The sequence below is a fragment of the Festucalex cinctus genome, chromosome 11 (assembly GCF_051991245.1).
Source record: "Festucalex cinctus isolate MCC-2025b chromosome 11, RoL_Fcin_1.0, whole genome shotgun sequence".
Classification (NCBI taxonomy): domain Eukaryota; kingdom Metazoa; phylum Chordata; class Actinopteri; order Syngnathiformes; family Syngnathidae; genus Festucalex; species Festucalex cinctus.
In genome coordinates, this window is record NC_135421.1 from 22,973,417 (window position 1) to 22,998,753 (window position 25,337).

The following is a 25,337-nucleotide window of genomic DNA, read 5'->3' on the forward strand; positions in this document are numbered from 1 at the left end:
CTAATTTCAGTGTAATTACACATTCTGTCATTGCATCTTTTGGATGTTGTCAGATTTGTTTTAATTCGTGACATCATTGACATCCCACTGACCCCATCTGTTCCCATCGTTCCAATCCAGGTTTTTTTCTACAAGCGGATCATTTGCAGCATATTGCCTAACAATGCTCGCCAACAACAGTCTGAGTTGTAATGAAGCCCCAGTGGAATGTTATGTGTCACCTTTTCACATGTCAAGACCCGAATGCATAATATTCCTCTTTCTCTTTGTTCTGCTTTCTAATCTTTCCTCATTACATATTTGTTGTTGTTTTTTTTCTCATTGCAGAGAACTTGATAAACCTACAACAGATCCTTCAGACACTTACTCTGCTTGTTCGGAGCGACCTGAGTGATCCACTTTTCGCAGAACATCTTGATCAACTGAGATATCAGGTCTCTTTAAAATAGTAACTCAGAATGTAGAATAAGGATTAAATGAGTAACTGTAGATAACACCTTTCATATAGTTCATTATCTACTGCATTTTTGTACACCTTCACAATCCAATGAGATCCAGTAGAACAACAAGACATTTTTGCCATTGCAAAGATAACGACGTCCAAACATTTTTTTTTAAATTCAGTTTATAACAGCAGGGTGCAAACATCAAAATGGGTGACCTCAGGTTTGCAAGTAGTGTTTCAAAGCAGGGTCAAATTAGGGGTAAGGTTTCAAAATAGGTTTCGGCTTCCAAAGTAGGGTTAGGGTTTCAAAGTAGGATGAGAGTTTCAAAGTAGGGTTCAAAGTAAGGCTTCAAAGTAGGGTACACAGCAAACAAGTGTTACTCCAACACTGTATATGTCATGAGCTGGAGGTTGGATCCCAAAGCGCAGACACAAATAAGATTGTAACTATTTATTCACATCGAGAGGCATGGAAAAAAACTTGACTAGTTGAGAAACAAAGAGAGTTGCACAGAGGAACAGAGGTAATAATCCAACAAAGACAGGAAAGGCTTATATAGACAAGGAATCGATCTGATTGGTTGCGGCTAGACATGTGGGTAACAGGACTGACATGGAATTATCTAATTGGCTGTTGACCAGGTAAAGTGATTAAAGATTCTCTGACATCACATAGCCCTTGACATCACATAACATCACATAGCCTAAAACCAGTTGAAACTAGATGCTAGTTACATCAGTTCAAAACAGACTCTTGACCTCACGGTCATGAACCCAACTTAACAGGTCAAAATAGGATTTCAAAATAGGATTAGGGTTTCATAGTATGAGGGTTGTTGCACTTGTTCGTCGGACATACCTGGCAATTCCTGATGGCAATTGTTTGCTGGTGGATTTCAGGTGTGCAAAATGGAGCAAACCGAGTTTGGCGATCACCTCTTGGGCGCCTTCGCCATGGAGCCTGGTCAACTGTGTTACGGTCTTCTACCAGGCCTGCAGGTCTTGTTGCAGGCTGTTCAGGTCAACACCACAGATCTGAATGACGCCATCTTCTTCACGTTAGTCGGAGACCCCAGCACCTATGACGACGACACCGACTGGTACAGTTTTGTTTGTTCTTACTACAGCATACTGTATGCCTATTTATTTGACATCTCTTTGTGTTCGGAATAACTATTTATTTTATTTAAATGATATATTAAGTGGAGATAATACATGCATGTCCGTGTGTTTATAATAGGTCCGCTGTGCTCAGTCAGAGTTTTGGCATTGACACCAGCAGCCTGAGTTCTCTCAACATCAACTTTACATCTCAAGGTGAAACACTTTATTTGCATTTCCAATATGATTTACACATTGCACTTCATCAAAATGGGCTTATTGACAAATCACAAGCTGTCAAAACATTTTTGTTCATAAAATGGACTTTTTGTTGATGGTGTTTGTTTTATGTCCAATTTAATATTATCAGTATTGGAAGGAAACAATGATGGAAATTGCAGCATTTACGTTATCTTGCAGAGGAGATAACAGTTGGCGAGATGCTGCAGAATGAAAGCGCTTTTTTCCACGATGTTCAGAAGCACATGGATTTCAATCCGTATGCTCTCCAGATACTCATGGACACAATTTTGCCTGCCAACAATTTAGAGGTGAGTAGTGGGGGATTCTATAAAAGAGGGGCAGGAGCCACAGTGCCCCACCAAATCTAGCATGGGTTTTTTCCCCCCCTCTTTTCATTCTGTTTTTGTATGAACTTGTCTCATAATCCTTATTGTGCTATTTTTGTCACGGTAGATATCTTTTTATACAGTCCTTGTTTTTACCACTTTCATGCGTTCGACACAGATCCTGTCTTGGTTGCTGAATCTGCGTCACTGCGATTCCCCCGAACGTCTGAGCATACACCCGGATCATCTTGTGTTCCAAACATTCTGCTCCCTGTCCGCTGAAGACTGGTACATCTTCTCCGTGCTCATGATGCGCCACGTGAACCTGGAAAAGTTCATCTTCAGAGTAAGGCTGATTGAATGAATGGCTTAATCATGTCATTTTTTTTAGTATTGATTTTGTGGGAAAGGTAAATGGGGAAAAGGATGGATGTGTATTTCCCCAGCAAGAAACATTTTCCATTTTCTCTCATGCTGCTTTTTCAACATGACTCGCTGATTCTATTTGATTCTTGGTAAATGATATATGTAAATCTGGAATTTTTCCTTATTGAGCTAAAACACAGTCTCCATTTTAAAAACTTATTGGTCAGTTCCTTTCTGTCTCAGTCTCCATTTTAATGAGCTATGTGCAAGTTCCTTTTTGTGTTTTAATGGGTTCTCCATTGAACGCTAAACACCGGCTTATCTTGATTTCGAAAATCCTCATTTGCTGTGGTGTCTCAGTGCCAGTAGAAAAAAAAAAAAAACATTCATTCTAGAATCTCTCATTTTAGAAAATCGCAATTTATTATGTCTAAAATGACACGTTAATGCTTGCGGGTCACATTGGATTTGGCTAATTCGTGATAATCTTATGAATAATTAAAAATCTGGCTCAAATTAAAACGTGCATATTTTCATTTCACTGAGCGCCGATAACCTCGGATTCATTTGTAAGACCTTATGAGTCAGCCAGTAACAATTTTTTTTTTTTTTTTTTTTTTATCATGACATTTGAACTATTTCATCATTTTTGCATCCAGAAAATGTCACAGCATCAACAAGGCACACTTTCTGAGATGATGACGATCGGTATGTGCCTTTTCACATTCAGCTTATTTCATTTTAGAAAAGTATTCATATGAATGCTTGACTAAAAATGTCCCCTGCCAGTGTATATTGATACCAGCCAAAAGAATATAGGAAATCTACATTTAAATCGCACACCTGTGGCTAATTTTATTTTTTATTTAATGCATTGACTGGTTCATAACAACCCTTTAGATGAGCTAGCTGGGACATCACATCACATTCAGTTTGTCACGCTGAAATGAATTGTAACTTCACATTCAATCCTTTTACTTTTCTTTTCTTCGATGGTGCTTGTTCTCTGAGAAAAAGCACACTTTTGCGAAGGACACAAGAAAATGTGTCAATATTTTTAAAGGAAAAATATAAAAATGGGACCCTGTCGTTATCACATCACATGAACTCTGTAATGTTAGGTAAAATGTATGCAAATATATACATAAAAGTCAATATAGTATGCACAGTTACCTTAGGAGATGGAACATTATAACAAATTAATACCGTGGAACTGCTCTTTGCTTTCAGATGGTGTTGTCAGATGAAGTTCAGAGCCTTTTGCGAGTTATGCTTCAGATGGCCAGCAATATCATCCACATGATGAACAAAATCCTTCCTGCCATCGATCAGCTGCATAATTACATGATCTCCTTTAAAGAACTCAATCTGATGGCCAACTCTGAGTTTTACCATGTGCGTGGAATTCATTTTTTAAAAGCATGTTTCTTAACATGTTTGTAAATAATTCCTGGATGATGTTTGATTTTTTACCCAGGCTACACGACACATGAAGTCGCACCTCTCTAGCAAAGCGACATTTGTCACCATGACTCAAGCAATGTGCAATCACGGTATCCTGCCTATCTTTGGACTCGCCAAACTGCCAACCAATTCATACTTCAACCCATCCTCCTTTGACAGCAGTAAGAGGGAGGAGATGATTGACAGGTTCAAGATTCCACGAAATGCCAGTATGTTGGGAAAACATGGGTCTTTCGTTGCCAATGTATTTATGCAGTCTCGTTGGGGAGAAGGATACAATGTGTCATGTTCTTTTCCATTTGTAGCTCCCTACTGTTTGAACATGTACCTAGACATGGTCAACACCACTGGGGGCGCCATTGCGTGGGCCTTCCTCAAACCAATGCTGATGGGGAAAATCCTCTTCACACCTGACACACCAATCACCAGGGCTATTATGGCAAAGGTACCCACCAGGCACTGACATACATTATTATCATCCATAGATTTTTTGTGTGAATAAGTTAAGTGTCACGGTTGAAGGTGCGGAGTGAATTTGGTGGATGGACCCAATGGAAGAAACACATGACGGGATGAGAAATGAGAGTAACTTTATTGACCAAAAACAACTAAAAGACAGGACGGGACATGAGAGGACTGGTCGCTAAGACCAGACCGGGCAAGGCAAAGCGGATAGCCATGATGGCGCGGGACGTGAGACTGATCGCCATGACTTGGACGTGGGGAGACTTGACTTGGACGTGAGTAAACTTGACTTGGACGTGGGGAAACTTGACTTGGACGTGGGGAGACTTGACTTGGACGTGGGGAAACTTGACTTGGACGTGGGGAGACTTGACGTGTGGAGACTTGATGTGGGGAAACTTGACTTGGACGTGGGGAAACTTGACTTGGACGTGGGGAGACTTGACTTGGACGTGAGTAAACTTGACTTGGACGTGGGGAAACTTGACTTGGACGTGGGGAGACTTGACTTGGACGTGGGGAAACTTGACTTGGACGTGGGGAGACTTGACGTGTGGAGACTTGATGTGGGGAAACTTGACTTGGACGTGGGGAAACTTGACTTGGACGTGGGGAGACTTGACTTGGACGTGGGGAAACTTGACTTGGACGTGGGGAGACTTGACGTGTGGAGACTTGATGTGGGGAAACTTGACCTGGGAGAACTTGACTTGGACGTGGGGAAACTTGACTTGCATGTGGGGAAACTTGACTTGGGGAAACCTGACTTGGGGAAACTTGACTTTGACGTGGGGAAACTTGATTTGGACGTGGGAAGACCTGACGTTGGGAAACGATGTGGGGAAACTTGACTTGGACGTGGGGAAACTTGATTTGGACGTGGGGAGGCTTGACGTGGGGAAACTTGATGTGGGGGAAACTTGACTTGGGGAAGCTTGACTTGGTCGTGGGGAAACTTGACTTGGACGTGGGGAAACTTGACTTGACTTGACTTGACGTGGGGAAACAACACCAACACAGCACGTCCCAACAGGACCAGACAAGACAATGCTCCCACAACACTTGAACAAACACCACTGACTAAACACAACACTAACAAGACACACCTGGGAAACACAATAGGCTGGGGGGCACATAGCAATAGCTATGACACTACATTTCTTCTACTGTTCTTATTCAGGCCAATACTACCCTGCAAGAGTTTGGCAACCTAAGGAGGCACTCTGACGATTGGATCAAATCATCAAAGTACATCTTTAAATCTGCCGAAATGCTGAGCCAAACTTTGCCATTGCTTCAAGTATGACATCTCAGGGCCGCTGTCTTGCAAAATGTCCTCCAACTGGTTCTTGTGGGATTTTAAAAGCTGTTTCTTAATTGCGTGTGCTTCCAGAGTTCCTTGGCCAATGCCTTTGTGAGGCGTTTCATTGAGATGCAGACAGACATCGATGTCGATAAAATGAAGGAGACGCTCAACAGCTTCTGTGAGTGAGCATTGTTATGAGCATCACATAATTTAAAATAATATATTTCATTATAATACACTATTACAGTTGCTGAGTTACCTGAATAATTCACTTAAAATGAACTATCAATAGTTTATCAAATGGTGCTGTAAAACCTTTACTTTTTTAATTTCTGAACAGATTAATTGAATAACTATTATGTGTGTGTTTTTTTTCTTGATACAGCAAACATGACATTGATGTTGGAGAGAAACAAACATGTAATGGATCAGATCACCACCCTGTCCACACTGATGGTCAACATCTCATCTTGTATCAAATTTGATCGTTACCAAGGTTACCAATCTGCTGAACAGCTTGACGCTGAAGCTCAGGAACTCGCCAAGGACCGCAATCTCTATGGAAGTGAGTCAATGTTGCACCAAATTAAAGAGTAAGAGATACGAAAAATCACCACATTGATTCTGATCACCATATCTACTGGACAATGCCCAGAAAAAAAGGTCTTATAGTTACAGTATATTGCAATTTGTTAGTTGGATGCAGCAATTGATCGAGTACAATTCTTAATTTATTTTATATTTGAGTTCACTAGAAGTTGAGATGATGTGCAATGATTTATGTTTAAACTTTTTGAAATGAAGTTATGTTTTCTCCTTTCTCAATAAGGTGTCATTTTCAAGCTCCCCGCAGAGTCCTCTTCCCTGCCACCCAAAGTCAGCTACACCATCCGAATGCATCTGGACAACGTCATGCGGACGGACCGAGCCCGCAGCCCTTACTTCACCAAGGATACGCACATATCTTCGGGGAGAACGATGCGGTACAACCGGGCTTTTGTGTACCTGCAGGAGAACATTGACCGGGCCATCATTGAGATGCATACTGGGAGAGTCTCAGACACGGCTGTGCAACTCCAACCTTTCCCATATCCCTGCTATCTTCGTGATAGGTGGGTTCTCTCTCTCTCTCTCTCTTTCTCTCTCTCTCTCTCTCTCTCTCTCTATCTCTCTCTCTCTCTCTCTCTCTCTCTCTCTCTCTCTCTCTCTCTCTCTCTCAAGGGCGCGAGCGAAAAATGTTTGGGGTATTTTTATTATTAATTTCAATATTAAATATTTTATACCGATGTGTAGGTATAAAATTAAAGCAGAAATATTGAGGACAGGTTGATACGTACGCACTTAATGTAACCAGTTCCGTGGTGTATGAAACGACAAAATCACAATTTGCCAGTTCGTTGGAATTTACAGTATTCGGAGAAAGGAAAAAATGACATCGCAGAAAAGCCGCAAGAGGTTTCAACCAACGATAAAGTTTACTGACCTATTTGGACAGCCACCTAGCCACTGATGTTTCTCGTATGTCCTTTCTTGAAAGTGAGGAACAAAATTAGTCCCCGTTTTCGTGATGATTACTCCAGTAGAACGACCACTTTAAATGATATTTTCGCTGGAGTATTCCTGGAGCGCGCCGTTGGACCGCGGAGCACGTCCGAGAACGCTGGAACCACCTCGGGCATGAAATATGGCCATTTGCCGGCCCTCTATCTCCGGGATGCAAAGCTACTGACTGCTAGCCAGTGCTAGTTACAATATAACCAGCACAGTACAACAGCTCTCGATGCTAGCAGGAATAAAAGTACAACAACAAACAACGTTAACTGAACTACCCTCCCTCCCGGGAGACCTGTGCTGTGTTCACTAACAGTCAGACATCATAGTGCTCAACAACCCCACTTAGTTCTCCAGGAAAAGGACACTCATTGGGATGAACTTGAACTGAAAAATGACTGTTGACCACAGAACAAGCCAAGTACGGCAATTTTGCGCATGCAGGTTGTCAGATAGGCTGCATGACCGACAGCTTTTCTGCCATTCAAAAGCCGCACTACCAAAAACAACGTTCACGGAACTAACACAATTGATTTCTCATTGTGTATGCGCGAAACAAACTGTCGACTTCTCCGCTCCCCACGAGGAAAACAGGACAAAATATACTGGAATTTAAGACCAAAACAGTAGAACTACGGTATTGTATTTTAGAGGACACTGACAGAAATATTTTCAATGGTTTTATTTTGAAGAGGTCGGGCAAGCGTCCCCTAATAGCTTACTAGGACGGAACACCACTGATATATATGTATGTATGAAAAGGATGATGTACACTGTCTCGGGGGTGAACTCAAGCCATTGATGTGGAATAATGCAAACTCCCTCATTATTCATCCGCCACTTGGGACTGTCAGTAAGTAGTCAGTCACTGGCAAGTCTCACATGATAATTGGCTCTGAAAAGGGTGCATGAATATTCAGCAAAGTGTGTTTGCCGTTCCATGCAGACATGCGCCACTCAAACCGCCCCCACTGCTCATGTCTAAAATGTACATTACTGTACGTATAACCAATCTGACAGTCAGACATTTTGCAAACATGCTAGAGAGTGTCTGGTTACTGAACACAGCGGCAGTTTGTGCTCGCCCTCAAGGGCTTTTTAAGACAATGCTGATAACTCATATCAGATGTACCATCAGGTCACTCACTGTATCTGACAGGCTGCTTTCGAGCCTGACTATGAGAAGGGCGCATCTGTGTCTTTTATTATTCAGGGTACAATTCTCTATTAGGCATAGCTGCAAATTTATATTATCTTTGTCATTCTCCAAATAAAAATGCTTCATTTTGAATTGTTGATGGATTTTTGCATCCATCAGGTATCTTCAGGCCATCTCTTTAGTCTTCCCACTCATGCTGATGTTAGCCTGGATTCTGTTTGTGGCCGACTTTGTCAAGAAATTGGTTCATGAAAGAGAACTGGGGCTGCATGAGGTAAGGATTCATTTTTTAATTTCATGTTTAAGGCACTGTTATACACCAAAGTTGTTGTTATTATTATTATTATCATTATTATTATTATTATTGTTATTTTACTCTGTTTGTACAAAGATAATAATTATTGTTGTTCCGATACCATTTTTTGGCTCATTTTTCGGCCGATAACGATACCATACCGATACTTAAGTTTTTTTTTTTCCTCAACATGAAAAAGCTGTCCTGCCATTGGTTCAGAGCATTCAAGGACCAATAGGATATCTTAGATCGGCATGCAGTGAACATGTCACATACCAGTGAATGTCGTGCACCAGCAAGACACAAGATGCTGCCTCCAAAATCCTATATTAGCGTTGGAATTAATGGTATCGGCATGTTACTTGTGAGTAGTCACCGATACCGATACCACTGTTTTAATGCAGTATCGGCACCTCTACCTATACCAGTATCGGTATCGGAACAACACTAGTTATTATTATTATTATTATTATTATTATTATTATTATTGTTATTTTACTCTGTTTACACAAAGATAATAATGTACAACCACAATCTTATATTTAGCAACTGATGCAAAAAAGAAATGTCATTTTCCTTCCCCTTAAATCTCCAGTATATGAAGATGATGGGCGTAAACCCACTCAGCCACTTCCTGGCCTGGTTCTTGGAATGTGCTGCTCACCTGATGGTGACCATCATCATCCTCACGCTGATCCTCAAGCATGGCGGCATCCTCTCGCATAGCAATGGCTTCATCCTCTTCTTGTACCTGAGCGACTATGGCTTGACCATCCTGGCCTTCAGTTACCTGATAAGCTCCTTTTTCGACAAGACCTACATTGCCGGTCTTAGCGCAAGCCTGCTTTACATTATCTGCTTCTTCCCATTTATTGTGGTCGTGGCGGTGGAGTCCAGTCTCAACCTTTTTCAAAAGAGTGCACTGGTGAGGGATTAAATTTTTCATCAAGACGTCGTTTGCGGTAATTTGTTTAATAAGTCTCATTTCTCCACAGAGCTTATTTTCCCCATGCTGTTTCAGTTATGCTAGTCAGTATATCTCTCTCTACGAGACTCGAGGAGAGGGTACGAATTTCCCACCTTCATCTGAAAATGATGCATTAGACATCGCAAACAAGGGAGTACATAAAAGGTGTTGTTGTGTTTGATGTTTTTTTTTTAGGAATTCAGTGGAGCAACTCATATTCCTCACCCCTATCTGGAGACACAGCCTCCTTCGGTTGGCTGTGCTGGATGATGCTCATCGACTCACTCATCTACTTTACAGTTGGGGCGTACATCCGAATGGTCTTTCCTGGTAAATTGAATGGAATGTGATGATTTTGGGGAGTTGAGACTAACCTTGGAAGTGTTATTCTTGATCAAGGGTCACCAACCTTTTTGAGACTGAGAGCTGATTCTTGGGCTAGCTGTTTTATACACACTTCTGAAACAATAAAAATGCTTAATTTACCTTTAATAATATTTTATCCTTCTTTATGACAGCAATTATCAACACAATTTGAGTGTCTGCACGTTTTTACATTGACTTTCACATTTAACTCATTCACCCCCAGCCATTTTCACTGAAGCAACACCCTGGCAGTTTTACTTGATTTTTTTTTTTACTGATTTTGTATGTCCCACAGAATATTGTGTTCTATTCCTATAAAAACATGGCACCTATCAAAAGAAAGGTTAGAGTCTCTTCTTTCAACAGAAAAAAAAGTACATTTGAATCGGTTACCGTTTTGCAGCAATTAGCATTAGAATATAGCTATGTTCCATCAATATTCACATTCCTGTGGAAAACAGTGTCAAAAAGATCTTGTTGCAACATGGCCCTGGTTGATCTCTTATACTCTGCTGCCACTTGCTAGTCGTTTTTTTTTTTTTTTTTTTTTTGTAATAACTACCATTGCTTTAAGCCACCTCTTCATGTCAGAAGCTGCATCAAAGTCTTCTGTATGCTCTTGCAATTAAAAAAAAAAAAAAAAAAAAAAAAAACATAAAAAACATATATATATGTTTTTGGGAGTGAAGGACAAAGTATTAAAAAAATATTTACACGTTTTTGGGTTTGAATGAGTTTTGATGACATTGTCTTTCCAACTAGTTTGCAGATAATTCCAATCATACCTCATCAGAAGCAGTTGAAACAGAAATTTGTGTTCATGCATTTCTTTGTGCATGCTTTAAATGTCATCATGACAAGTCTTTTTCCTTTTCATGTTCAATCAGGCAAATATGGCATCCCAGCTCCATGGTACTTCCCATTTACAACCTCCTTTTGGGCTGACCTTTTCTGCTGTGTAAAGTCACAGAAGGGGAGCAGAGGACATCTGTTCATCAACACCATGAATATAAACCAACCCGTGTTCTCTAATGACAAAGGGAAAGGTACAGAAAAAAAAACAATTTAACTTTAACAACTACAAGAGAACACACAGTCTCAGACAATTGCTTGTCCACTCTTTTTTTTTCTGGGATTGTCTCTCCCTTTGTTGTCTTGTCGCACTTCTTTTCATGGTCACCCATTTTTCCCTGTATAGGAGCACCTAACTATATTTCTGCCACTCTCTCTATTTATGTCCTGTACTGTGGTTCTTTGATTTACTGTTTGCATTTGTCCATTCTCTCAGGCCAGAGCCAGCTTTTCTCTCAGACAGGCGAGGACTTCTCTCACCTCCCGGTGGGTGTTGCCCTTCACGGTCTCACGAAGACCTATGGTGACCGGGTAGCCATCGAAAACCTCAACGTTGCCTTCTACGAGGGCCATGTCACATCACTGCTCGGTCACAATGGCGCTGGCAAGACTACTACCATGTATGTAAATACTGTATTAAATTTCCCCTTTTACCTGTCTCAGGAAGAATACTAAGACACACCGGCGATTGATATACTATATGTGCATGTGGGTTTTTAGTTTGATACATTCCTCCCTGTTATGGATGAATGACATTTTTGGGGATGAAAAGTTTACAAATCAGCATGGGTCAATATTAGATTCTGATGGTATGAAAACCGTGAGAAAAATATCGCCGTATCACGGTCTTGAAATTACATCTCTTAAATGTTGTTTAAAAAAATAATAATAATAATTTTCATAAATAAAAACAATATTTTTTTCCCATTAACATAATCCATTTTATTTTTAAGCAAAATATAATTTTGAATATTTGCCAATAAATAAATAAATAAACGTTAACCTTCCTCTATTTTAATTCTTCTGAGTAAGTCACAGTGTCCCATCACTGGTGAGTTAACAGACTTGTGGGCTACTCATGTTGCCTTGGGGCTAATTAGTACACTCTAGCACCATGTTTTCTATTTTTTCTAAGGACAATGCACATTAATCAGAAGACATTTCGTCTAACCTGCTTCCATCCTCCCACCTCCTTCTCCCCTCGCTGATGCCGAGAAGGAGAAAAGGAATTTATTTGGAGGCAATTAAATTCAAAGAGGCAGCTCTTTACTCAGCTATGCCAGCAGCCAATCAAATTGCGCCCTGTTTAGAAGTCCCCTCAAAAACGAATAAAAAAACGGCTTATTACTGGTGATAACTATAGTATTACCAGTTATTGCAACCGTAAACCACGGTAAACTGTCAGCCCAGACTGTAGCGGCCCATACCTATTATTTACATTGCGTTTTCGTGCATAATAAATGAGATATAACATTGCAAAGGTTGCCATTCTGCACCTAATAAAGCTTGTCTCTTGGGTCTCATCACTTTGAGGCTGGTACATATTCCCCTCAGTTACAACCGAGATAAAATAACCAGTGTAGCCATCTGCACTTAAAATCTTGTATAAGATGGTCACATTCAGTATATAATGTAATATAATATTCTAAATATGATATTTTGTATGTGGTTAGGTCTCTCCTCACGGGTCTCTTCGCTCCATCATCTGGGAGTATAGAAGTGTATGGCCGAGACATGCAAGCAAACTTGGATGACATCCGCAAAGATCTTGGCGTGTGCATGCAGTATGACGTTCTCTTTGACCACATGACCACCAAGGAGCACCTCCTGCTCTACGGCCAGATCAAAGCCCCACATTGGTCCGAAAGGGAATTGCATGAGCAGGTCCGAACGTAAGTGTTTACTCACCCAGGGTATAATGAACGCTTACAATTACATTATATTGCTTTCATTGATGTTGGACTGGGCCCTAAGGATCATGTTTTGATTTGTCCATGATGCAATAATGTAATATAGTGTATTTTTACAGCCTTTAGTTTTCATCAGCCGTGGTGAAACAGTGGTCTTTGCTCCGTTGACAGTATCTCCCCCCTAATAAAAGTGAAATGTGGGAAGTTGTTGCAGTGTCTAGAATTGAATGCCAACGATACGCTGGAGAAAAAGTTAAACATGGTTGTACTCAAGCACATTTTATGGCCACACTTAATTTATATGCATCTCCGGTGGTAGAGATAACGTAATTGTTGCACCTGTTACTCTTGAAATATGGTTTTCGATTTACCATCTGAAGAGCAGGGCAATATTATGAGGTACTTATAAGACCATTAGGTGCATGTAGAGAATACTAATGTGGGCTGAGTACTGTAAGGGTTTTGTAATATTCTGTTTTTGTGTTGATTTCTTTTTTAACTTGAGGTGAACAGCAAATCCCCTGTAGGAAAAAAATGGTATTGAAATGCATATAAACATTAACGTGCAGGTTGTCTTGCGTTCTTCCCACTGATTCATTTTCCAGAGTCCTGGAGGAGACGGGCATGTACGCTCACAGGCACAAGCGGGTGGGCACCCTGTCAGGCGGCATGAAGCGCAAGTTGTCGATCTCCATTGCGTTCATTGGTGGCTCCCGCTTGGTGGTGCTGGATGAACCCACCACAGGCGTTGATCCGTGTTCCAGGCGCAGCATCTGGGATATTGTTATCCAAAATAAAAAGCGTAAGTCCCCACTATTTGCAACTTTTGGTCAAATATGCTAATTCTAAGTGGCCATGCGATACCGCAATACTTTACATCGACTCACCTTCACGTGCTTTAGCAAAGAATACAAATTTATTACAGTTTGACGAGCCATTAAAGGCAGGGTCTGTCTTTTTCACTCAGGAAAATGCACTTTTTAAATACAGGATGTACACACTTTAACTCTTTCTCAGTTTACACATCTGGGCTTATGTTAATGTTTGGTGGTGATTTTTTCCTAAACCCCAAGCCTGTATTTTGCCATTTTGTGTTTGTTTTGTAAACAACGGGATGTTTCTTTGGACAGACAGCGTTTATACCTCTCCAGCCAATCCGGGAGAGGGGGGTCGGAGACGGGGCCGTTCGAATTTGTCGGCTTCGTGACGTCACTCCCGTGTCAACGACAGCACGCAGGGATTTTTTTTCTTTCCACTCATTCACTCACTCACTCACTCACTCACTCACTCACTCACACATGTAAGCTTGTGCGAGTGGAAAAAAAAATCCATGCATGCTGTCAAGCCACCCCCCACTCTGCGATTGGCTGGAGGGTTCTAAACACTGTCTTTCCACAGAAACGTCCCGCTGTTTACAAAACAAACACAAAATGGCAAAATACAGGCTGGGGGGGGGGTTTTAAGAAAAAATCACCACCAAACATTAACATAAGCCCAGATGTGTACACTGAGAAAGAGTTAAAGTGTCTACATCCTGTATTTAATAAGTGCATTTTCCTGAATGAAAACGACAGATTCTGCCTTTAAACAAATGACATGCTTTTGCTTCTTTGAATTAACTTTTCCTTTCATGTTTGAGGAAACTACAGCTAACTGGGCTAGGCTAAGCTAACTGGTAAAATGGAAAATGGTCTTTCGTACTTAACTATTTGGGGCCATTTTGTTTTACATAATCATTCCGACTTAACAGGCCTTACTTGGACTAATTCAAAAAGTAACTTCACTAGCTTTCGTAAAAGTTGTGGATATGGTGGGAGTTGAAGATTACTTTTTGCGTGATGTTTTTTTCTTGCAGTAAACAAAAGCAATGAAACTATTATTTTTTTAAGCCTAGACCATGCCTTTTTATTGTCAGCCAGGGTTACTGCTGAGATGACCTACGCAGTCAAGTTGGCAAAGAGTGAGCGATTTGCTCTAGGGTGTTTAGCTGGATGCATACACAAATGGTTGTATATTTTGTGTGTGTGTGTGTGTGTGTGTGTGTGTCTTCTCAGGGCATACTATCATTATGTCCACCCACCACCTGGATGAAGCTGAAATGCTGAGTGACCGCATTGCCTTCCTGGAGCGAGGGGGGTTAAAATGCTGTGGCTCGCCTTTCTATCTGAAAGATAAACTGGGCCAGGGCTACAAACTCACTCTCACCAAAAAGGTCATACTAGTGGTTTGGTAATAATGTGGAGTGTGATACAGAATTACTCATTGACATGTTATTGTGTATATGCTTCGAAATAATCCTTCAAGCAAATGACATTGTGATGTAAAATACTAACTTTATCTCGTAACCACTTCAGGTGCAGATTCTCGAGTCCGAGCGCTTTGACGACGCTGAAATGAAGGCATTTATCCAAGCACATGTACCCGAAGCGCGGCTAAAAGAGGCCCACGGGAGTGATTTGGTCTACTCCCTGCCCCCTTTCACCTCGTCCACTGCATCCTCATACAGCTCTCTTCTGACGGCGCTGGACGCCAACCTTAACGATCTGCAGCTGGGAGGCTACGGTATCTCTGATACCACCCTGGAAGAGGTAATCTCACATGCATCGAAAAGTTAGCATATATGTTAACTCATTTGCTCCGAATAACGTATAAATACGTAGTTTTTTTTAAATGTTGTAAGTGTCCCAAAGACGTATTTTTTTTTTTTTTGTTTTTTTTTTTATGCTAGAGCAAACATAAGGCTTTGATGCAGCCTCTCAACTGCAAAGAACGGTTACAGAAATGGTAGTTATTACACAAACGGCCAGCAGGTGGCAGCAGAGCAAAGGAGATCAACCAGGGCCATGTAGAAAAAAAGCTCAATTACTTACAATTTTAAATAGAGTTGTGAAAACTGATGAAACTTAGCTCTCTTCTAATGCTAATTGCTGCAAAACGGAAACAGATAGAAACATACTTTTTTGTCCTGATGAAAGAAGAGACTTAATCTTTCTTTTGATAGGTTCCATGCTTTTATAGCAATAGAACACAATATTCTGTGGGCCTTGCAAAATCAGTAAAAATCCAGTAAAACAGCCGGGAGCGAACGTGATTGCTTCTGTGAAAATGGCTGGGAGTGAATGAGTTAAAAAGATTATTTGGGTAGTCACTGGCTGCTTCAGGGGGCGTTGACTTGCATTTTTTTTTCTTCATCTATAGGTCTTCCTCCAGTTGACTGAGGATAACAGAGAAGGTGTGCAGGAGGACAGACCCTTTTCTATCTCAGAGACGGTTTCAGACACGGGCTCCATGGAGAGTTTCCCTGCAGATCCATGTGACATGATCTCTAATTCTGACAAAATTAGTAAGTTTATTGTCAAGTTTATACACCATCGATGACATTATAAAAATACACAAATGAGGAGACAGACACAAAAATGAGAAAACAAGGCTTTTATTATTCGTAATATGAGGAGAAATGGACAGAGAAATGTGTGCAGATCACCACTCTAACACATCCTCACACTTCTCCTCTATTTATTTGGGATTCTCTAACAAATGGTCACTAAAGGAGGTGGGGAAATAGCAACATTGACAACAATCAATTTACACCACTGCAGATGTCTTTTACAATATTACTCAAGGTGTCTCAACCATAAAACTTCCCCAGTCAGTAGTCTTTGAAGTTTGTTTACAGCCTTGGAATGAAGTTCCTCTTTCCGCAGCTCCTCGGAACAGATGTAAAAATGTTGAATAAATGCTTTACTATTAATTCTATGTACGGTAATAAAAGAGTACCGTAAATATGGAATAATGTATACATAATAAACCTAACATTTTATATTCTGTATTGATTTGTCTTGTGCAGATATTAGGGCCATGCAAAACATAAAAAAATATCACTATCACAATCAATAATATTACCAGCATAACCTTTTGAATTTATATAATCTTGTAATATTATGACTTCATTCTCGTCACGTAACTTTTTGCACTATTGTCCAATTTTCATTTTTTCATTTTGATTGTTTCTCAACCATTGAGTGTTTTTTTTTTGTATTTTACTCTCTTCCGAGTGTAAAATTTACTCGATGTAGAGTAGGACCAAATAAAGTACTCTTTAGAGTAAAGTTTCCTCTACGAAATTTACTAATGTAGCTAACAGAGAATAGGAAAGTAAGCCAGTGATTCACTTTGGTTTTGTGTTCCCCCAAATATCCTCTAGAGTTGACTAGTTCCAACAGAACACAAGGCATGGCCCTTGCCTGGCAGCAAGTCAAAGCCATACTGATCAAGAGGTTCCATCACAGCTGCAGAGACTACAGAGGCCTGATCTCCAAGATCCTACTTCCGGTTTTGTTTGTAACGTTCGCCATGGGCCTGGGATCCATCAGGAACGATCTGTGGCACTACCCTGAGCTGGAGCTTAGCCCCGCACTCTACAACTTCAAACCAAGTTACTCTTTTTTCAGGTCAGTCCTCGTGGAGGGCGGAATAAATGTGTAGATAGATCGTCAACGCTGTTGATCTGATCGGATGGGATTCAGGTAAAACTAAATTATCTAAGTCAGGGGTGTCCAAACTATGGCCCGGGGGCCATTTGCGGCCCGCCATCCATTTTTCAGTGGCCCGCGACATGTGCTAAAAATGGCATTTGACTCAGTTCAAATAAAATAAACAAAACAAAAATGTTTGGAGATGGTCAAAGTAAGAAGGGAGGGTATCGAAAAACAGGTGCCATTAAAGGTTATTTTAGTTAACTAAATCTAATGAAAAAACTACAACTAAATTTCAAAAACGAATATTGTTACCGAAATAAAATAAAAACAAAATGCTTTTAAAAAAACTAAAACTAACTGAAACTACATTTTATATTTACAAAACTAACTAAAACTAACTATAATTATAGCAAACATAATCTTCGTTTTCGTGTTTGGTAATTAATTTAACGCATGAGCCTTTGGGGATGATTTTAAATGTGATTTTTATTAGATTTATTTTGATATAAACCGGAAAAATGACGTTTGAAAGTATGTCACACAGAAGTGACGTCATCTAGTAGCAGCCAATAGAAAAGCACCTTCAGATGACATCGCACCCATGAAACTAACAAAGTAAACTAAAACTAAGCATTTTTTTAAAGAAATAAACTAATAAAAACTAACAGAACCACCCTGAAAACTAATAAAAACTAACTAAAATGAAAAAATCCCAAACTATAATAACACTACTGCCATATTACAAATAAATTAGTTTATATACTGTAGCATTTTTCTAAATATGCAAAAGCACAAATAAATTATTTGTACAATGTTTAGGACTAAACATAATTTCTCTTCATAACATTATGTGGCCCTTGCGTCCTTCTGATTTTCTGTATGTGGCCCTCAAATGAAAAAGTTTGGACACCCCTGATCTAAGTCCTCACGTCACTGACAAGATTTCCGCGAAACCCTTGCGTTTGTATTGATGTACCTCTAGGAGGCACAAAAATCATTAAAGTACATCCCGCAACAAGGCAATTTGGATTTGTTGAAATATTAATGACGGGCTGATGCATGTTGTTGCTTGAATTGGCCCGGCGTGTCCCTGCATCACTTTTTGGGTATCAAAAAAGTGGAGGTTCTTTGAAGGGCAGACATGCCCAAAGGGGAAATCAAGACGGAGAATGCGACGTGTGTCGATGCAATGCACGATTAAAGTGAATAACATTAAAAGTGTCGGGGGAGGTTGTCTTTGCCCTGAGAAGTGGCGCTATTTGATTAAGGATATACAGAATGCGTACCGAAGAAAATGCTGAGGTGCCATTAAAAGTTCATCTGCTTTCTTTATCCAGTTCGAAGGTTGAAGTAATTGATTTGATTTGTTACCTTTTTGAGCGGCACGGTGGGTGACTGGTTAGCACGTCCGCCTAGGCTCCAGCACCCCCCGTGACCCTTGTGAGGAATAAGAGGTCAAGAAAATGGATGGATGAATGGATGGATTATGGTTCTCAGGCAATTACATTTTTTAAATCATGATAATGATAAATTAATCAAATGTATTTTTTCTTATTTTCATACTCTTGTTAACAAATATGACTGCATCTTAGATTAAATTTTTTAATTTTAAAAATTTTAATCCTAATTAATCTCATGACTTCAATAGTTAACTCACGATTAATCACAACTTTTATATCTGTTCTAAAATGAAATTTTTTTTTCATACTCTTGTTAACATAAAAGTTGAAAACAATGTTAAAGGTATACTTGACTCATTGAACAATTTGAAGCAGTGAAAAGTTAATATTTTGTCCAGAATGAATTTGATAACTTCATTATTTTTTTTATGTACAATTAATACCTTTAAAAAAAAATGTAATTTTATTTTTCCACTTGCTGTCGACGGATGATGACATCACCTGTGCTGAGGAAGTAGGTAGTGGACAATCATGGCTCACCTGTTTTCTGGCTTTGGTCTTTAAACTGAGCCATGATTGGTCGCTACCTCCTTCCTCAGCACAAGTGATGTCATCATCAGTCGACAAGTAGAAAAATACTTTTTAAAGGTATTAATTGTAATTAATTGTAATTGAAAAATAATGAAGCTACCACATGGAGAAATAAGCGGTCAAGAAAATGGATGGATGGATGGATGGATGGATGGATGGATGGATGGATGGATGGATGGATGGATGGATGAATGGATGGATGTTACCTTTTCGAGCATGCTTTTTTTTGGGAGTGAGACCAGCGTTGATGACTTCAACTCATGGAGATGAGAAACTTTCTTATTCTAATGAGAAACTTTCTCGTCCAAACGAGAAACTTTGTCATCGTAACGAGAAACATTTACGTGCGAGTGGTAGCTTATTTAGCAGACTACAAGACTTGAGATGTTTTCAGTGTCTGTCAGGCACAACATAATGGTGACGACTGGCAAGTAAAGCAGCAATGTCCTTAGAATAAAGTCCCAAGTGAAAATATAACCAAACTACCGTATTTTTCACACTATAAGGCGCACCGCATTATAAGACGCACCTTCAATAAATTACATATTTTAAAACTTTTTCCATATATAAGGCACTGCAGTAGAGGCTGGGGTTACGTTATGCATCCATTAGATGGTGCTGCGCTAAAGGGAATGTCAACAAAACAGTCAGATAGGTCAGTCAAACTTTATTAATAGATTACAAACCAGCTTTCTGACAACTCCATTCACTCCCAAAATGAATAAACAGCTGTTTTATTATTTTCTCTGATGTAAAGCATTAGTATTAGCTAGCGATCCAAGATGGCGGGATCTTCTGCGCATGCGCGTCACCGATTGTGCAGGGTCACCGATAATACGAATACCGAAAATACGGTAGGTCATTTTCACACAGAAATGCTAACCGAAAAGTAGTTTTAGTCTCCTATGCTAGCATGCAATGGACTACTTTCTCATCCTTCTCGTCCAAATAACAAAAATATAACCCCCCCATGCCTCAAATATGATCAATTCCATTATTTCTGTTATGTATTGTCACAGTAACCAGAATGAAAAATCTAGCAAGCTGGTGGACACGATGATGTCATTCCCAGGAATGGATAACAGCTGCCTTGACCAGTCAAGTAACCCGTACGTACACACAACAACACAAGCTTCCATATTTAACAGCAATTTCCAGTTGATCTCATTCTCATTCTTCCCATGGCTCCCTTGTTTCATTTTCCTAGTCTGCCTCCTTCCAATCTCAACAACTCTGAGTCTCTTGCGTCGCTCTTATTTTTTTCCCGTTTCTTGGCTCTCTGTGCATGTGAGCGAATGCCGACAGCAGAGCCTTGCAGCTCAACAGCATAATTTGTATTCCATAAACACCTCCCGTTTATTGCAGAGATTTTCCCCTTACTGTCGCTGGATCGCAGTGTTGAGACTCGTGAAGTACACCTCGGAGCCATTTTAAAGCTCCCTGGCCCCCCAGAAGAAGTGTAAAAATCCAACGGCGCAATAGAGATTGAATGTTTTGCCTTCAAATGACAAGAGGGAGAGTGTGCTGTAGACCTTCACAAATCTAAAAATCTACATCCATTCTTGTCCTTTTGCTGTAGAGAAACAAACCTGACAGCATTTCACGAGCATGAAACGCACATATCGCTGGTACAGAGCAGAATCCTCACATCTCCAAAGCCCTCACCTCTCAGGAAAATAAAAATCCAAACGGTTGAGACATTAATATTGTATTTTCAAAGAGAGAAAGCCGTTTTCAACACTTTAGAGGGGTCAATAATAATAATAAAAAAAAAAAAGAAAGAAAAAAAAAGAAACAGGCTGAGCTAACGTATCGATTTGTGAAAAAAATGTAAAATTGACCACATTTGGGCATTGAAGGTATCAGATGACAATATGCATATACATTATACATAATGCAATAACCTGAAACAGCAGAATAGCATAACTTTACTTTCAAATCTAAACTTTGATATAATAATAATAATAATAATAATAATAATAATAATAACTTTAAAATCTAAACTTTGATCTATGCATTGTCAAAGATTACAACTAAAATAAATATATATGCACAAGTTTAGAAGTCAAAATTCTATTCAATCGCATCAGGGCCGGCGCTAAGTAATTTGGTGCCCTGGCCGAACGTGCAACCCCACCCCCCCCACCCCCCCCCCGTCTCCACCGCCGTGAAAATAAACGAATAAATAAATAAATACATTAATAAATAATATTTTATACCACACCACACAATAAATACCAAATTTCACAGACAACTACAAATTAAAAAATAAAGTCAAACGAATGCCTTTTTTTGTTTGGTTTTTAACCCTGAAATTTGGCGCCCCCTCCACTAGGTGGCGCCCTAGTTCGCCTATGCCCAGGGCCCAGCTTGAATAGTATGTACAAAAGCAGTCAAGTCTTGAGTGCCTGCAGCTGCGTTACTGTATGAGTGCTTTGCTCTCGACCTTCCTTCCATCTCTTTAGCTGTGTACAGGCTTTTAGCGTCGTCTCCGTCATATCAACTCATGTGAAGTTACGTTCTGGCATGTGACTGCACTCCCGTCGTTTCATTGAGCCACCATTTTCACTCAGTGAATGTATTCATTATTCTTTCAAGGGTTTGCACAAGCCAAACTAGCAGCTGGACTTCCGGAGGAAACGGCTCCGTGTCATATAGTGATTGCAAATGTACCATTAAGGAACAGGTGAGGGACGGCGAGAATGGAAGCGAGTGAGAATTTTTTCATGCTTTCACATTTTGGGTTAATTCCAAAATATGATGCAGATTTGCCATGGGGAAAGGTTCCAGCCAGCCAGTCGTCAGATCCCGTCTTCGCAGATCGTTTACAACATAAGTGGGATCAATGTAGAGAATTACCTGTTGACCACGGCCAATGGCTTTATTAGGAACAGGTAAGAAGAAGCAAGCATATCTACCTCTACGCATTTCTTTTGCGGCTGTTTGTGAACATAAGTGAATGAGTCTGAAATAGTTGACAATGCTCCTGGTTAGGTGTTGAAAAAGTTGATTCCAAACGTTTGGGTTTTTTTTGTATCTCAGGTACGGCGGGTTTGAGTTTGGAAAGCCGTTCCCACCTGACCTGCAAACGGATATTCTAGCCAAGTCTGACAATGCCACCTTATCGAAGGTATCATTCTCTTCTCTGCTGTCAATCGAATTAGAAAAGGAAAACTTTACATGACGCATGAAGATGGCCTCACAGTTGTGAGTGTTTGTGTGTTTGTGTAGGTTTGGTTCAACCCTGAGGGCTACCACACAATGCCAGCATATTTAAACAGCCTCAACAATTTCATCCTACGCTACAAACTTCCAGCAGATAAGGATCCAAAGGAATACGGTACTATATGCTGCTGTGAAGCAGTAATGAATACAAATACTTTATATCCCATTCGACTATAGGTAAAGGGTTGGAGAGAAAGGGAAGGGGGTCGGGAGGTTCACTATTTTAAGTGCTCTATTCCGTTATCGTGTCATTGCATCACCGTAAAGATTAGACTTGACATTTTAATATAATTATACAGTACTTGTACGCACACATAGCATATATACAGAAGCTGTGAGATCCAGGGGGATTACTTATGACAGTTATGATCTTTTAGCTTTGGACATGTAAGTTCTTAGCCTTATATAATAGACTTCCCACTCGAGGTTAGAACCTGCCCACGGATGTGTCATCGCACTCCTGCTCACCTAAAACACTGAAATTTACAGCCTATTCAAGCCATTCAGCAGCGAGTACACGGTTACAGAGAGGGGCGATAACCAGTTTGACGTTCATTAGAAACTTCTTTAGAAAGCTCAACTGTGTCATTTTCAAGATCAAAATATATTTACATCCAAACTGGATAATGCTCTATTTTGTATGACACTGTCAACTGTTTTTAATTCTTGACAATAATATATGTGACCTCACTAGTCTAAACATGAAATTCTGATAGCTATTACATTTGTGGAATATGAGTTATGCAGCAAAATCTAGCCGTTTTTATCTATCTCAGGGGGCGACCATTTTGCCACTTGCTGTCAACTTAAGATGACATCACAGTCGCGCAGGTAATGACCAATCACAGCTCACCTGTTTTCTGAAGCTGAGCTGTGATTGGTCGTTACCTGAGACTGAGCAACTGTGATGCCATTTTCACTCAGCAGCAAGTGGCAAAATGGCCGCCTTCTGATATTGATAAAAAAATAAATAAAAAAAAAAACTGCTAAAGTTTGCTGCTTAACTCACATTCCACATTTGCAATATTAACCAGAATACAATATTTAGAAGCTATTATTGTCAAGAAAACATTTTTTTTTGGTTGACTTCCATTTTAACAAAGTTTATTAATCATTATTGTGATTATGCCTGTTATGTAGTTAATATTTTTGCTCCTTTTCTGCCTCTTTTTTGTTGCAGCCATTTCAGTGTACAGTCATCCATACTTTGGTCGGACAGATGAAGACGACTCAATGTAAATGCATTTTTTACTTACTTAAAAAAAAAAACAAAAAAAAACATGCACTAGCAAAAAGCTCCTAATGGTGTAATTATTTGTTGTTCTACGGCTTCACTCAATAAAAAGCCTCACACATTTTACTTAGGACATCATAAGTGGTTGAGTGAGGGCTCGAGGAGATGGTGCTTTTTTTTTTTTTTTTTTTTTAACACTAATATTTGATTTTCTAAATGGATTTTCTTGCGCTTGCACTATAGAGCAGAGTGCCATTATAATGATGTTTGGCCAGCCGATGGCCGAGCAGCTGATTGACTGGAACTTCTAAAATGAACTAAAAAAAAAAAAAATGTTCAGAACACATAAGGAAGGATTTGTTTGGTTACATGTTTAAAATGTATGAATTCTCGTGGTGGACCGTACCAAATTATTAATTTCGCAAGTGGATTGAAAATGGCATCACCCTCAAACCTTCAGTATTTTATTTTGTATCCATGGAGATTTTTTTTATAGTTGCTAGCCTGGCAGGCTACTCCAGGACAAGAAGCCATTTTCTCCTTCTTCCATGCCCATATTGACGTATTGATTTGGCCTTGGCCATTTTAAAGATACAGTCGGCTTATTACAGTAAGATATCTTGATTCTCACAATGTGGCTGCCCATGGGATACATTGCGGAAGCTCAAGCTACAGCTTGGCCATGCTGATAATGAGCCTGATCAGTTGCTGCTGGCTACGTACAGTAATTGGAGCTTCCTTAACGCTCCCACCATGTTCCTTCTTTTTTTTTCTCTTTTTTTTTTCTCCTCCTTCTCACTTGGTCACTCAGCCAGCTTCGGCTTTATTCTCTTCGAGCTGCGGGTAGCTGATTAGAATGGTGGTTCCGGCCTGGCCAACTTGCACAGGAACACATAGTGGTGTTATGGCTCAAAAATTGATGTTTTCCACTGATGTTGCGTTCTTGGAATCTGTAGTCGATCCAAAAAAATCTCCAGATGTATTTTTAATGGATTCATTAATTTATCAGGAGTTCACTCAGGCGTACAATAGTGGAATTGTGGACATTTCTATGTTTGCAAGTTTGTTAGGAGAGTTTGCATAATTATTAAAAACAAAAAACAAAAAACGGCGGCAGATTATAAGAGATCAACCAGGGCCATCATGCAACAAGCTGTTTTCCCCACATTTTTAAACAGATTTGTGAATCATGATGAAACTTACCTATATTCTAATGCTAATTGCTGAAATATGGAAACAGAAATAATACTTTTTTTTTTTATGATGGAACAAGACATATTTCTAATGCAATAGAACACAATATTCTATGGGCCTTCCAAAATCTGTCAAAATCCAGTAAAACAGCCAGCCGGGAGCGAAGTGCGTTGCTTAAGTCAAAATGACTGAATGAATTAATATTTAACATTATATTACAGGAAAAATCTGATTTTTTTTTTATTTTTTATTTTTTTTAGGTGGTTTGATTTTGTTTTTATTTTGTTTTTTTGAATGGTGTTTTATCTTGTGAAAAATTAACGTGTTAAACAATCTGGAAAAAAAAGCTAATATCGGCTGATTAATTGGTCTTGCCCTACTCACAAATATTCTCCTGAT

General features: G+C 39.7%; 1 protein-coding gene across 2 annotated transcripts in view; it reads left to right on the forward strand.

Moving 5' to 3' along the window:
* abca12 (ATP-binding cassette, sub-family A (ABC1), member 12) overlaps positions 1-25,337 on the forward strand; it is a 65,617-nt gene that overhangs the window by 25,925 nt on the left and 14,355 nt on the right. For both annotated transcript variants that reach the window (XM_077535882.1, XM_077535883.1), the window contains exons 29-58: positions 328-434; positions 1,346-1,545; positions 1,686-1,762; positions 1,967-2,097; positions 2,294-2,461; positions 3,712-3,876; positions 3,959-4,154; positions 4,251-4,390; positions 5,591-5,710; positions 5,804-5,894; positions 6,102-6,281; positions 6,546-6,828; positions 8,586-8,700; positions 9,317-9,646; positions 9,717-9,786; positions 9,884-10,018; positions 10,942-11,100; positions 11,343-11,526; positions 12,580-12,798; positions 13,422-13,618; positions 14,871-15,028; positions 15,171-15,404; positions 16,015-16,159; positions 17,021-17,267; positions 20,305-20,394; positions 21,884-21,971; positions 22,052-22,179; positions 22,328-22,415; positions 22,517-22,625; positions 23,691-23,745. In XM_077535882.1, coding sequence (XP_077392008.1) covers positions 328-434; positions 1,346-1,545; positions 1,686-1,762; positions 1,967-2,097; positions 2,294-2,461; positions 3,712-3,876; positions 3,959-4,154; positions 4,251-4,390; positions 5,591-5,710; positions 5,804-5,894; positions 6,102-6,281; positions 6,546-6,828; positions 8,586-8,700; positions 9,317-9,646; positions 9,717-9,786; positions 9,884-10,018; positions 10,942-11,100; positions 11,343-11,526; positions 12,580-12,798; positions 13,422-13,618; positions 14,871-15,028; positions 15,171-15,404; positions 16,015-16,159; positions 17,021-17,267; positions 20,305-20,394; positions 21,884-21,971; positions 22,052-22,179; positions 22,328-22,415; positions 22,517-22,625; positions 23,691-23,745 — 4,609 coding nt within the window. The remainder of the gene's footprint in view (positions 1-327; positions 435-1,345; positions 1,546-1,685; positions 1,763-1,966; positions 2,098-2,293; positions 2,462-3,711; positions 3,877-3,958; positions 4,155-4,250; positions 4,391-5,590; positions 5,711-5,803; positions 5,895-6,101; positions 6,282-6,545; positions 6,829-8,585; positions 8,701-9,316; positions 9,647-9,716; positions 9,787-9,883; positions 10,019-10,941; positions 11,101-11,342; positions 11,527-12,579; positions 12,799-13,421; positions 13,619-14,870; positions 15,029-15,170; positions 15,405-16,014; positions 16,160-17,020; positions 17,268-20,304; positions 20,395-21,883; positions 21,972-22,051; positions 22,180-22,327; positions 22,416-22,516; positions 22,626-23,690; positions 23,746-25,337) is intronic.